This window comes from Panthera tigris, chromosome X (assembly GCF_018350195.1).
Source record: "Panthera tigris isolate Pti1 chromosome X, P.tigris_Pti1_mat1.1, whole genome shotgun sequence".
NCBI classification, from domain to species: domain Eukaryota; kingdom Metazoa; phylum Chordata; class Mammalia; order Carnivora; family Felidae; genus Panthera; species Panthera tigris.
In genome coordinates, this window is record NC_056677.1 from 54773229 (window position 1) to 54788893 (window position 15665).

General features: G+C 39.8%; 1 protein-coding gene across 1 annotated transcript in view; it reads right to left on the reverse strand.

Annotated features, from left to right (window-relative positions):
• OPHN1 (oligophrenin 1) overlaps positions 1–15665 on the reverse strand; it is a 564403-nt gene that overhangs the window by 13448 nt on the left and 535290 nt on the right. Inside the window, exons 22-23 of the mRNA XM_042974015.1 lie at positions 2425–2590; positions 1116–1166 (exon numbers count right to left, since the gene is read on the reverse strand). Of these exons, the coding sequence (XP_042829949.1) occupies positions 1116–1166; positions 2425–2590 (217 nt within the window). The remainder of the gene's footprint in view (positions 1–1115; positions 1167–2424; positions 2591–15665) is intronic.

The window sequence follows — 15665 nt, forward strand, 5'->3', positions numbered from 1 at the left end:
CGCCTAGAAAAGCTATACTCTTATCACCCATCAGGAATCACAATTTCAAACTCTCTGATAAGCAACATGGAGCAAGCTCACAAAAAAGTCCCTAAAGGCTATGCAGCCATTTCTCTAGATGTTATAGCCTAAAGGGTCTCAGATGCCAGACTCTAGACAATCTGTATCAATACCTTAGAAGTTTTAAAAACAAACTGGAAGGAAGGAAGGAAAAGAAAGAAAGAAAGAGGAAATAAAAGGAAAGGAAAGGAAAGGAAGAGAAGAGAAGAAAGAGAAGAGAAGAGAAGAGAAGAGAAGAGAAGAGAAAAACATATACTCAGGCCCCACTCCTGGAGATTCTGTTTTAGTGGGTCTGGAGTTGAAGGCAAATCTATTTGTTTTTTGTTCCCTCAATTTTTTCCAGGTGATTTATATCATACCACCTAATGTTTGCTTATTCTAAGGCTGCTTATGTTAGAGTGCTCCATTATGTGTATTCCTATCAGTTGCTCTTTTAGAATATAATAGAGTCTAAATAAGTAAACTAACAAAAAAAATAAGACTTACGTTGAGTGTAATATTTTTTGTAGTGTTACTTAGTATGTGAGTACTGTTTGTATATCTGTGTCTGAGAGAGAGAGAGAGAGAGAGAAAGAAAAGAAAAGAGAAGAAAAGAAGAGGAGGAGGTGGAGGAGAAGGAGGAGTAAGAAGAAATGGAAAACAGTGCCAGAGACTCAATGGCACAACAGATACAGAAATAGGCAAAGAAAAAGAGACATGGAGAAAGACAGAAAAAGAGTGAAATATACAGATAGGAGACAGAGAGACAAAGACAGAAACAGAGATATAAGTAGAAAAACACAAAGAGAGAAAAAGACTGAGAATGACAAAGACAGAGAGAAGGAAAGTGTGAGAGAGACAAATAAAGTAACAAAGAGAAACACACATGTATATAGACAAAGACAAATGTACAGGGTGAGAGATGAGGAGACAGAGAGAACTAGGAGAGAGAAAGGGACAGAAAGACAGAGACAGCTACAGAGAAACAGAAAAACAAAATGTAAGAGAGGAAATGAAATGCTCATGATCCATTAAATAAAAAGTAACTTGGTTCTTCTGTCACTTATATGTCTTACCTTCCTGTTTTTCGGGAAGCTGTTTCAAAGAACCTGGTCCTGGAAGCCACCCTGCAAACAGAAGTCAATCAAGTCCCATGAGTTTCTCTGGAATACTTATGAGAACCAATAGACAATGAGCAACACAAAAACTATAAACCAGATGGGCACCAATTGAAGGGTCTGCCTTAGCTTTCAAAGGACCTGGGTCTGAGAAGAAACCCAAGCATCAGAATGTGAAATGACTCAGAGACCATAAGCTACTGCAAGGCTATGCTTAATGCCCTTTGCTTTCCCTTGGTTCAGAATGGTCTGAGTATGTTGTTGGTTCAGGCTATTCTTGTGAGAAACAAGTGAAACAAGTCCTTGGTTTCAAAGTATAAATTTTTGCCATTTTTGTAAATACACTTAGCTACTTAATTAACATGGTAGAGTCTTTGTTTTTCTTATTTCCCCCATTTTACAATTATGGAAAACAAGAGACATGAGAAAAAGGAATACCAGGAGGCAGTATATGAGAGGGATCCCAAGCACTGGCTGAAGAGAGACCAGTCAGGCTAACTGTGGCCATGAAAGGCTGATCTGTGAGAGCTGCTATGCTCCTACCTTAGCCACTCTATGCCTGGTTCCTTGGCTTCCAGTCCCACCTCAGGAAAAACTGCTAGAAATCAGCTCAGTTCCTACTTTGCAAGAGGTTCTCTGGAGAATCTGAGACATTTTGGAAGATTTTTAAAAAATGTTTTATTTACTTTTGAGACAGAGAGAAACAGAGCATGAGCAGGGGAGGGGCATAGAGAGAGGAAGACACAGAATCCGAAGCAGGCTCTCGGCTCTGAGCTGTCAGCACAGAGCCTGACATGGGGCTTGAACTCACAAACTGCGAGATCACAACCTGAGCCTAAGTCGGGCGCCCAGCCAACTAAGCCACCCAGGCGCCCCCATTTTGGAATATTTTAAAAAATCATACCCTTGATATTTAAAAAAAAGCCTAAAGGCACAAGTACAATAAATAAATCTGTTAATTAAATTACTTTAAAAACCAGTAGCAATAACAAGAAAATACAAAAAATTTCCAGAGGGAACATGAAAACAGAAGGTAATCTTATCACCCTGCAGAGATCAGGGCAGTTTTAGTGAAATCTGTCAGCCTTGAGTGATGAGTGCAACACGCCAAACAGGACTTGTCTGTGACATTTCCCTAGACTATTAAGTGAATGAAGCCTTGGGGTTGTAGACTGTATACTCTTCATAATCATAATGGTGATCCTGAAAGAACTCCTGATGGCCTAACATGAGCTTTAGGTCAAGGATGAGGAACAACTCTACTTACACAGACGATGAGATTCTCCCTGCATTGCTAACCACAATATCTGGCTTTGGTTCTGGCTTTTGGGGAGTAGCTGCCCGGCACGGAGGATCTGGAGGCCTCACTGGAGGGCGGACAATGGTTGGCTTTTCTCCTAGAGACCGCACTTTGCTGAAACTGTCAGAGTCTCCTGAAAGAGAACACCACCAAGAACTTGAGTGGTTAGCCAACTGGAACACTATTCATGAACAGGCACCCAATATTGGAGTTATCTTGGCTACCTCCCTTGGTCCCCACTTACTTTTGGTCACTAACAACTATGCATTTGTTTTCCTTTCTTTCTATTGTTTTTTTTTTTTTTGGTTGGTTGATTTTGGTTTTGTTTTGTTTGTTTGTTTGTTTTTGTTTTGTTTTGCTTTTCATTCTTTCAGCAGCTTAATCCTTCAGAAACTCTATGTTTGAAACCCAGCTCTAGAACTTCTATTTGTGTGACCTAGGGTATGTTATATCAATTTGATAATTCTTAGTTTCCTCATCTATATAATGAAGACCAATAATACTTTAACGTACAGAGATAAAAAAAATTAATTAGGTACTAGGGTGCCGGGGTGGCTCAGTCAGTTAAGCATCTGACTCTCGATTTCGGCTCAGGTTATGATCTCACAGTTCAGCTATGCACTGACAGTGCGGAGCCTGCTTGGGATTCTCTCTCTGCCTGTCCCCCACTCATATGCATGTGTTCTTGCTCCTCTCTCTTTTTGTCTCAAAGTAAATAAACTTAAAAAAATTAAGCACTAATATATTTAGTACAGGCCTGGCACATAATAGGCACTTAGTCAATGTTTTATAATGAATTTGAATCTGTTAGTTTTGTAATTACCAAAACTCAGGTCTTTTTTACTTAGACCTTGACTATGGTAGCAGTATTCCAACTTGCCTCCCTGCCTCTATGTCTCTGGTTTCCAGGTCAGTCAGTACAAAATAAATATATGTAATTATTTATGAAATGGTTCTGGCAGGAGTTTATGACATGGATGCACTTACACATTGCTGGTAGCAGTGTACACCAGGCTAATTCTGTCTACATAGCCATAAAGAATTCTGGAAAATGTGGATGCAAAATCATACATAAGACATAGTTTATACTTATTGATCCAGTTGATCCACATTGGGGAATAGGCCCAAGGGAATTAACCCCTCCCCAAAATAGGAAAAACATTCAGAACAAAAACATGCTTCTTAATAGCAAATACTCGGACCCAGCACAAAGAAAAGCAAACCAATTTTTATAAGCACTTAACCAGTAAATATTACACATGAACTGACAAGGATTTGGGGCAGGTTAAAAAATATACATGCATTTAAAATAATATTAAGTGGGGCGCCTGGGTGGCTCAGTCGGTTAAGCGTCGGACTTCAGCTCAGGTCACGATCTCGCGGTCCGTGAGTTCGAGCCCCGCATCGGGCTCTGGGCTGATGGCTCAGAGCCTGGAGCCTGCTTCTGATTCTGTGTCTCCCTCTCTCTCTGCCCCTCCCCCATTCATGCTCTGTCTCTCTCTGTCTCAAAAATAAATAAACGTTAAAAAAATTAAAAATAAAATTAAAAATAAAATAAAATAATATTAAGTAATGGGGCACCTGGGTGGCTCAGTTGGTTAAGCATCTGACTCTTGATTTCAGCTCAGATCATGATCGCAAGGTTTGTGAGATAGAGACCCACGTCAGGCTCTGAGTTGACAGTGCAGAACCTGTTTGGGATTCTCTTTCTCCTTCTCTCTCTGTTTTTCCCTCCCTATCTCTCTCTCTACAAAAAATAAATAAACTTTAAAAAATAATTTAAAAAGTTAAAATTAAAATATTAAGTGAAAAAAAAAACCACTAAAAGTACTTATGGCCTGCAGAACATTATAGGGAAATAGACATATGAGCAACTAAGGGTGTTAGCATGGAGGAGCTAAGATGGCGCTAGAATAGGAGGACTCTAGGCTCATTTCATCCCTCAAACACAGCTAGATAACTATCAAATCATCATAAATACCCCAGAAATCAACCTGAAGACTGACAAACTCCACAACTAAAGGCAGAGAAGAAGCCACATTGAGGAAGGTAGAGGTGCAGAGACATGGTTTGTGAGAAAAAATTAGATGGCAGGTGCTGCAGAGGGGAAGGAGCATGATCATAAAGAAAGGCAAGAGAGAGAGGAGAGCACAGGGAAATGCACAAGGAGAACATTTCCCCAAAGCCATTGACTGGGAAAATTAGAGGAGCTGATTTTCATGAGTTCTTGCAACTGGAGGGGAGGGTTAAATGTTGGTGTGCTTGGCTGTGATAGAGACCTGAGTGTACTGCCCTAATTCTGGAGAGATGGCAGGCAAACAACCAAGGGTCAGATGGCATGGGAAAAGTGATTTGAAGAATGCTTGGGGCACACTGGGGGAGATGACTCCCTCTTCCTGGAGTACCTCCATGAGAGTCAGAGTTCAGGAAAATGCCTCTCTGAGGACAGAGGAGCTTGCTATCAACATTGCCCTCATTTGCCACTCAGTACAAACACAGGGCCAACTACAGACGGCACCTTGGCCCTACACTGGCTGCCTAACTTGCTTAAACCAGGTCCCACACTCTTGTGCTCTGGAACAACTGACCTTCTCAATAAAACTTGCCTCAATTCCAGCTTGGTAGGCCCTTCACCAAGAAGACCAGCGCAGACCCCTGCCCAAACCATATTTCTTATTTATTTATTTATTTATTTACTAGTAATTTTATATACTTTTTTACTTTATTTTATTTTATTTTCAATATATGAAATTTATTGTCAAATTGGTTTCCATACAACACCCAGTGCTCATCCCAAAAGGTGCCCTCCTCAATACCCATCACCCACCATCCCCTCCCTCCCACCCCCCATCAACCTTAGTTTGTTCTCAGTTTTTAAGAGTCTCTTATGCTTTGGCTCTCTCCCACTCTAACCTCTTTTTTTTTTTTTCCTTTCCCTCCTCCATGGGTTTCTGTTAAGCTTCTCAGGATCCACATAAGAGTGAAAACATATGGTATCTGTCTTTCTCTGTATGGCTTATTTCATTTAGCATCACACTCTCCAGTTCCATCCACATTGCTACTAAGGGACATATTTCGTTCTTTCTCATTGCCATGCAGTACTCCATTGTGTATATAAACCACAATTTCTTTATCCATTCATCAGTTGATGGACATTTAGGCTCTTTGCATAATTTGGCTATTGTTGAGAGTGCTGCTATAAACATTGGGGTACAAGTGCCCCTATGCATCAGTACTCCTGTATCCCTTGGATAAATTCCTAGCAGTGCTATTGCTGGGTCATAGGGTAGGTCTATTTTTAATTTTCTGAGGAACCTCCACACTGCTTTCCAGAGCGGCTGCACCAATTTGCATTCCCACCAACAGTGCAAGAGGGTTCCCGTTTCTCCACATCCTCTCCAGCATCTATAGTCTCCTGATTTGTTCATTTTGGCCACTCTGACTGGCGTGAGGTGATATCTGAGTGTGGTTTTGATTTGTATTTCCCTGATAAGGAGCGACGTTGAGCATCTTTTCATGTGCCTGTTGGCCATCCGGATGTCTTCTTTAGAGAAGTGTCTATTCATGTTTTCTGCCCATTTCTTCACTGGGTTATTTGTTTTTCAGGTGTGGAGTTTGGTGAGCTCTTTATAGATTTTGGATACTAGCCCTTTGTCTGATATGTCATTTGCAAATATCTTTTCCCATTCCGTTGGTTGCCTTTTAGTTTTGTTGGTTGTTTCCTTTGCTGTGCAGAAGCTTTTTTATCTTCATAAGGTCCCAGTAATTCATTTTTGCTTTTAATTCCCTTGCATTTGGGGATGCATCGAGTAAGAGATTGCTACGGCTGAGGTCAGAGAGGTCTTTTCCTGCTTTCTCCTCTAAGGTTTTGATGGTTTCCTGTCTCACATTCAGGTCCTTTATCCATTTTGAGTTTATTTTTGTGAATGGTGTGAGAAAGTGGTCTAGTTTCAACCTTCTGCATACTGCTGTCCAGTTCTCCCAGCACCATTTGTTAAAGAGACTGTCTTTTTTCCATTGGATGTTCTTTCCTGCTTTGTCAAAGATGAGTTGGCCATACGTTTGTGGGTCTAGTTCTGGGGTTTCTATTCTATTCCATTGGTCAATGTGTCTGTTTTTGTGCCAATACCATGCTGTCTTGATGATGACAGCTTTGTAGTAGAGGCTAAAGTCTGGGATTGTGATGCCTCCTGCTTTGGTCTTCTTCAAAATTACTTTGGCTATCCGGGGCCTTTTGTGGTTTCATATGAATTTTAGGATGGCTTGTTCTAGTTTTGAGAAGAATGCTGGTGCCATTTTCATTGGGATTGCATTGAATGTGTAGATAGCTTTGTGTAGTATTGACATTTTGACAATATTTATTCTTCCAATCCACGAGCGGGGAATGTCTTTCCATTTCTTTATATCTTCTTCAATTATAAGAAAGCTTCATAAGCTTTCTACAGTTTTCAGCATACAGATCTTTTACATCTTTGGTTAGATTTATTCCTAGGTGTTTCATGCGTCTTGGTGCAATTGTGAATGGGATCAGTTTCTTTATTTGTCTTTCTGTTGCTTCATTGTTAGTGTATAAGAATGCAACTGATTTCTGTACATTGATTTTGTATCCTGCAACTTTGCTGAATTCATGTATCAGTTCTAGCAGACTTTTGGTGGAGTCTATCGGATTTTCCATGTATAGTATCATGTCATCGGCAAAAAGCGAAAGCTTGACTTCATCCTTGCCAATTTTGATGCCTTTGATTTCCTTTTGTTGTCTCCTTGCTGATGCTAGGACTTCCAACACTATGTTAAAAAACAGCGGTAAGAGTGGGCATCCCTGTCGTGTTCCTGATCTCAGGGAAAAAGCTCTCAGTTTTTCCCCATTGAGGATGATGTTAGCTGTGGGCTTTTCATAAATGGCTTTTATGATCTTTAAGTATGTTCCTTCTATCCCGACTTTCTCAAGGGTTTTTATTAAGAAAGCGTGCTGGATTTTGTCAAAGGCCTTTTCTGCATCGATTGACAGGATCATATGGTTCTTCTCTTTTCTTTTATTAATGTGATTTATCACGTTGATTGATTTGCGAATGTTGAACTAACCCTGCAGCCCAGGAATGAATCCCACTTGATCATGGTGAATAATTCTTTTTATATGCCGTTGAATTCGATTTGCTAGTATCTTATTGAGAATTTTTGCATCCATATTCATCAGGGATATTGGCCTGTAGTTCTCTTTTTTTACTGGGTCTCTGTCCGGTTTAGGAATCAAAGTAGTACTGGCTTCATAGAATGAGTCTGGAAGTTTTCCTTCCCTTTCTAATTCTTGGAATAGCTTGAGAAAGATATGTATTATCTCTGCTTTAAACGTCTGGTAGAACTCCCCTGGGAAGCCATCTGGTCCTGGACTCTTATTTGTTAGGAGATTTTTGATAACTAATTCAATTTCTTCGCTGGTTATGGGTCTGTTCAAGCTTTCTCTTTCCTCCTGATTGAGTTTTGGAAGCGTGTGGGTGTTTAGGAATTTGTCCATTTCTTCCAGGTTGTCCAATTTGTTGGCATATAATTTTTCATAGTATTCCCTGATAATTGTTTGTATCTCTGAGGGATTGGTTGTAATAATCCCATTTTCATTCATGATTTTATCTATTTGGGTCATCTCCCTTTTCTTTTTGAGAAGTCTGGCTAGAGGTTTGTCAATTTTGTTTATTTTTTCAAAAAAACAACTCTTGGTTTCGTTGATCTGCTCTACAGTTTTTTTAGATTCTATCTTATTTATTTCTGCTCTGATCTTTATTATTTCTCTTCTTCTGTTGGGTTTAGGCTGCCTTTGCTGTTCTGCTTCTATTTCCTTTAGGTTTGCTGTTAGATTTTGTATTTGGGATTTTTCTTGTTTCTTGAGATAGGCCTGGATTGCAATGTATTTTCCTCTCAGGACTGCCTTCGCTGCGTCCCAAAGCATTTGGATTGTTGTATTTTCATTTTCGTTTGTTTCCATATATTTTTTAATTTCTTCTCTAATTGCCTGGTTGACCCACTCATTCGTTAGTAGGGTGTTCTTTAACCTCCATGCTTTTGGAGGTTTTCCAGACTTTTTCCTGTGGTTGATTTCAAGCTTCATAGCATTGTGGTCTGAAAGTATGCATGGTATAATTTCAATTCTTGTAAACTTATGAAGGGCTGTTTTGTGACCCAGTATATGATCTATCTTGGAGAATGTTCCATGTGCACTCGAGAAGAAAGTATATCCTGTTGCTTTGGGATGCAGAGTTCTAAATATATCTGTCAAGTCCATCTGATCCAATGTATCATTCAGGGCCCTTGTTTCTTTATTGACCGTGTGTCTAGATGATCTATCCATTTCTGTAAGTGGAGTGTTAAAGTCCCCTGCAATTACCACATTCTTATCAATAAGGTTGCTTATGTTTATGAGTAATTGTTTTACATGTTTGGGGGCTCCGGTATTCGGCACATAGACATTTATAATTGTTAGCTCTTCCTGATGGATAGACCCTGTAATTATTATATAATGCCCTTCTTCATCTCTTGTTACAGCCTTTAATTTAAAGTCTAGTTTGTCTGATATAAGTATGGCTACTCCAGCTTTCTTTTGGCTTCCAGGAGCATGATAAATAGTTCTCCATCCCCTCACTCTCAATCTAAAGGTGTCCTCAGATCTAAAATGAGTCTCTTGTAGACAGCAAATAGATGGGTCTTGTTTTTTTATCCATTCTGATACCCTATGTCTTTTGGTTGGTGCATTTAATCCATTTACATTCAGTGTTATTATAGAAAGATATGGGTTTAGAGTCATTGTGATGTCTGTATGTTTTATGCTTGTAGCAATGTCTCTGCTACTTTGTCTCACAGGATCCCCCTTAGGATCTCTTGTAGGGCTGGTTTAGTGGTGACAAATTCCTTCAGTTTTTGTTTGTTTGGGAAGACCTTTATCTCTCCTTCTATTCTAAATGACAGACTTGCTGGATAAAGGATTCTCGGCTGCATATTTTTTCTGTTTAGCACACTGAAGATATTGTGCCAATCCTTTCTGGCCTGCCAAGTTTCAAAAGAGAGATCAGTCACGAGTCTTATAGGTCTCCCTTTATATGTGAGGGCACGTTTATCTCTTGTTGCTTTCAGAATTTTCTCTTTATCCTTGTATTTTGTCAGTTTCACTATGATATGTCGTGCAGAAGATCGATTCAAGTTACGTCTGAAGGGAGTTCTCTGTGCCTCTTGGATTTCAATGCCTTTTTCCTTCCCCAGTTCAGGGAAGTTCTCAGCTATGATTTCTTCAAGTACCCCTTCAGCACCTTTCCCTCTCTCTTCCTCCTCTAGGATACCAATTATGCATATATTATTTCTTTTTAGTGTATCACTTAATTCTCTAATTTTCCCCTCATACTCCTGGATTTTTTTATCTCTCTTTTTCTCAGCTTCCTCTTTTTCCATAACTTTATCTTCTAGTTCACCAAGTCTCTCCTCTGCCTCTTCAATCCGAGCCGTCGTGGTTTCCATTTTGTTTTGCATTTCGTTTAAAGCGTTTTTCAGCTCCTCGTGACTGTTCCTTAGTCCCTTGATCTCTGTAGCAAGAGATTCTCTGCTGTTCTATACTGTTTTCAAGCCCAGCGATTAATTTTATGACTATTATTCTAAATTCACTTTCTGTTATATTATTTAAATCCTTTTTGATCAGTTCATTGGCTTTTGTTATTTCCTGGAGATTCTTCTGAGGGGAATTCTTCTGTTTGGTCATTTTGGATAGTCCCTGGAGTGGTGAGGACCTGCAGGGCACTTCCCCTTTGCTGTGGTGTATAACTGGAGTTGGTGGGTGGGGCCGCAGTCAGACCTGATATCTGCCCCCATCCCATTGCTGGGGCCACAGTTAGACTGGTGTGTGCCTTCTCTTCCTCTCTCCTAGGGGCGGGATTCACTGTGGGGTGGCGTGGCCCATCTGCACTACTTGCACACTGCCAGGCTTGTGGTGCTGGGGATCTGGGTATTAACTGGGGTGGGTAGGCAAGGTGCATGGGGGCAGGAGGGGCAGGATTAGCTCGCTTCTCCTTAGGTGATCCACTTCAGGAGGGGCCCTGTGGCAGCGGGAGGGAGTCAGATCCGCTGCCGGAGGTTTGGCTCCGCAGAAGCACAGAGTTGGGTGTTTGAGCGGAGCGAGCAAGTTCCCTGGCAGGAACTGGTTCCCTTTGGGATTTTGGCTGGGGGATGGGCGAGGGAGATGGCGCTGGCGAGCGCCTTTGTTCCCCGCCAAGGTGAGCTCTGTCGTCTGGGGGCTCAGCCACTCTTCCTCCTTTTGTCCTCCAGCCTTCCCGCTTTCTGAGCAGAGCTGTTAACTTATGACCTCCCAGACGCTAAGTCGTGCTTGCTGTCGGAACACACTCCGTCAGGCCCCTCCATTTTTGCCAGCCAGACTCGGGGGCTCTGCTTGTCTAGCAGGCTGCCCCTCCACCCCGGCTCCTTCCCGCCAGTCCGTGGAGCATGTACCACCTCGCCGCCCTTCCTACCCTCTTCCTTGGGCCTCTCATCTGCACTTGGCTCCGGAGACTCCGTTCTGCTAATCCTCTGGTGGTTTTCTGGGTTATTTAGGCAGGTGTAGGTGGAATCTAAGTGATCAGCAGGACACGCGGTGAGCTCAGCGTCCTCCTACGCCACCATCTTCCTATCCTGTCCACCTTATTTCTAAAGTCTGGAGTTATAAAAGTCAGCATGCTTGGCTGGGATAGAGCCCAGAAGCCACTGCGCTCCTCCTGGAAAGAAGGCAGTATACACCCCAGAGTCTGATAGTGTGGAAACAGCTATCTGAAAAGCACCTGAGACATATAGGGGAAGATTATTTGAGCTTCTCAGAGTGCTTCCCTCACAGACATTATGCATGGAGGTACCTCTACAAGGACAAGGGAGATAGCTGGTGCCATTTCTCCTTACTCACACTCCTCAACATAAACACAGAACCACCTGCAATAAGCACCATAGCACCAGCACTAGCTTCCTAGCGTGCTTACAGCAGGTCCCTCACCCCTGTGCTCTAGAGGTACTGCCCTTCTAGGTCTAGCTTGTATCACTGACAGCATAATGGGCCCCTTCCCTAGAGGCCCAGCAGAAACCCCTGTCCACATTGCATATCTTGACCAGAGGATTCTGCAGGGCTTCATTTCTATTGGAAGTAGTATCATGTCTCATTTCACGAGCACACCAGAGCACACCTAGTTAAACCTCACCACATTAAGACCAGGGACCAAACACTGACCAATGTGGGCAAGAAGAATGTCTGCAGAGGACTGGCCTGAATGATGGAGCACTTAAAAAACAACAGAAAACATTCAGCATATACCAGAGTCATTCCCTGGAGCTTCAGGCCATGGATAGTATGTGACCTCTTCTTCCCAAAGCCATTACTCTCAGGAACAGAAAACATGACTGGATTGTCTAACACAGCAAAGAAGACAGAGACTTAGAAAAAACTGTGAAGATGGAGGGATTTATCCCAAATGAAACAACAAGATAAGGTCAAAGCCACAGATCCAAGTGAAACAGATATAAGTAACATGCCTGATGGAAAATTTAAAGCAACAATCATAAGGATACTTGCTGAGCTGGAGGAAAGAATAGGGAGACTTCAGGGAGACCCTTACCACAGAGATAAAAGAGTTAAAAAATCATCAGTCAGAAACGAAAAATGCAACACTGACATTGGAAATATGCTTGTGCAATAACCACAAGCTGGAAGAAGTAGAGAATAAGTAATACAAAGAACAAAATAATGGAAGATAATGAAGCTGAACAAAAGAGAGAAAGAAGACTTATGGAACACAAGAATAGACTTAAGGAACTCAGTGACTCCATCAAATGTAATAACATTTACATTATAAGAGTCACAGAAGAAGAAGAGAGAGAAGGGGGCAGAAAATGTATTTGAGGAAATCATAGCTTAAAACTCCCCTAATCTAGGAAACGAAACAGAAATCCAGATCCAGGAGGCACAGAGATGTCTCATCAAAATCAACAAAAGCTGGACAACACCAAGATATATTATAATAAATTTGAAAAATACAGTAATTAAAAAAATCTTAAAAGCATCAAGAGAAAAGAAGTTCCTAACTTTCAAGGGAAGACCCATAAGACTAGCTGAAGATTTCTAACAAACTTGGCAAGCTGGAAGGGAGTGGCATGATTCATTCAAAATGCTGAATGGGAACAACATGCAGCCATGAATACTCTATCCATCAAGGCTATCACACACAATTGAAGGAAAATTAAATAGTTCCCCAGACAAACAAAAACTAAAGGAGTTTGTGACCACTAAATCAGCATTGCAAGTATTAAAGAAGACTCTTTAGGTAAAAAGTAAAGACCCAAAGTGACAAAGACAAGAAAGGAACAGAGAGTATCTCCAGAAACAATAAAACAAATAATGAAATCACACTAAATACATATCTATCAATAATTACTCTGAATGTAAATGGACCAAACATGCCAAGAAAAAAACAGAGAGTGTCAGAATGAATTTAAAAAAAAAAAAAACAAGACCCATGTAAATGCTCCCTACAAGAGCCTCATTTTAGACCAAAAGACACCTAAGATTGAAAGTGAGGGGATGGAGAAAATTTTATCATGCAAATGGATGTTAAAAGAAAGCTGGAGTAGCAATATTTATGTTGGACAAAGTAGATGTTAAACCAAAGACTGAAGAAAGGCACTATATTATAATAAAGGGGAAAATCCAACAAGAAGATCTGACAATTGTAAATATTTATGCTCCCAACATGGAACAGTCAGATATATAAAACAACAACAAAAAAGGAACTCGTTGATACTACTACAATAATAGTAGAGGACTTTAACACCCATACTTACATCAATGGACACATCATCTGAGCTGATAATCAACAAGGAAATAATGGCTTTGAATGACACCCTGGATCAGATGGATTTAACAGATATATTCAAAACATGCCATTCTAAAACAGCAGAATGCACATTCTTTGCAAGTGCACACGGGACATTCTGCAGGTCATAGATCAGGCCTCACCAAGTACCAAAAGACTGAGATCATATCATGCATATTTTCTGAACACAACGCTAGGAAACTTTAAGTCAACTACAAGAAAAATATTGGAAAGACCACATATACATGAGTGTTAAACAGCATGCTGTTTAAACTTCAGCATATACATGAGTGTTAAACTAAACAATGAATGGATCAACCAGGAAATCAAAGAAGATATAAAAAATACATGGAAACAAATGAAAATGAAAACACAATGGCCCAAAACCTTTCTGATGCAGCAAAAGCAGTCCTAAGAAGGAAAGAGATAGCAATACAGGTCCACCTCAAGAGGCAAGAAAAATCTCCAATAAACAACTTAACTTTACACCTAAAGGAGCTAGAAAAAGAACAAGAAAAAAGCCTATAGCAAACAGAAGGGAGTAAATAATAAAGGCTAAAGGAGAAATAAATGATATAGAATCAAAGAAACCTAATAGAACAGATCAATGAAAGCAGGAACTGGTTCTTTAAAAAAATATAATAAAACAAAAAACCTAGAGCCAGACTTACCAAAAAAGAAAGAACCCCAATAAATAAAGTCACAAATGGGAGAGGAGAAACAACAACCAACACCACAGAAATACAACTGGAATATCATGAAAAAATATATGTCAACAAATTGGACAACCTAGAAAAATGGATGAATTCCTAGAAACATAAACTATGAAAACTGAAACAGGAAGAAAACAGAAAACTTGAATAGAGTGATAAACCAGCAAATAAACTGAATCAGTAATCAAAAAATCTCCCAAAAAACAAAAGCCCAGAGCCAGATGGCTTCACAGGGAAATTCTACCAAATATTTAATAAGGAGTTAATTAATACCCATTCTTCTCAAACATTCCAAAAAATAGAAAGGAAGGTAAACTTCCAAATTCATTGTATGAGGCTAGCATCACCCTGATACCAAAACCAGATAAAGACTACACCACAAAAGAGTATAGGCCAATATCCCTGATGAACATGTAGGCAGAAAGTCTCAATAAAATACTAGCAAACTGAATCAAACAGTACATTCACCATAATCAAGTGGGATTTATTTCTGGGCTTCAAGGGTGTTTCAATATTTGCCAATCAATCTATGTGATATACCATATTAATAAAAGATAGTATAAGAATCATATGATCCTTTCATTGGTGGAGAAAATGCATTTCACCAAGTACAACATTCATTCATGATAGTTACCTTTAACAAAGTAGGGTTAGAGGAATCATACTTCAACATAATAAAGGCCATATATGAAAAACCTAAAGCTAAAGCTAATATCATCCTCAATGGGGAAGAACTGAGAGCTTTCCCTCTAAGGTCAGGAAGAAGACAGGAATGCCCAATCTCACCATTGTTATTTAACACAGTATGGCAAGTCCTAGCCACAGCAATCAGACAATAAAAAGAAATCAAAAGCATCCAAATTGACAAGAAAAAAAGTAAAATGTTCATTATTTGCAGATAACATGATACTCTATATAGAAAACTTGAAAGATTCCACCAAAATATTGCAAGATGTTATACACAAATTCAGGAAAGATGCAGGATACAAAATCAATGTACAGAAATCTGTTACATTTCTATACACCAATAATGAAACAGCTGAAAAGAGAAATTAAAAGAATAATCCAAATTGTAATTGCAAAACCATAAGATACCTAGGAACAAACCTAACCGAAGAGGTAAAATATCTGTAATCCAAAAACTATAAAACATTTATGAAAGAAATTGAAGATGACATAAAGAAATGAAAAAATATTCCATGTTCATGGATTGGAAGAACAAATATTGTTAAAATGTCTATTTTTCCCAAAGCAATCTAGACATTTAATGCAATCCCTAGCAAAATACCACCAGCATTTTTCACAGAGCTAGAATAAACAATCCTAAAATTTGTATGGAACCACAAAAGACCCCGAATAGCTAAGCAAACCTTGAAAAAGAAAAGCAGACTGGAGGCATGACAATTCCAGACTTCAAGTTATATTACAAAGCTGTAGATATGAAGACATTATGGTACTGGCACAAAAACAGACATATAGATCAACAGAACAGAATAGAAAACCCAGAAATCAACTCACAACTATATGGTAGATTAAACTTTGATACAGCAGGAGATAATATCCAATGGAAAAAAGACAGTCTCTTAATGATAATGGGAAAAGTTAACAGCAACAT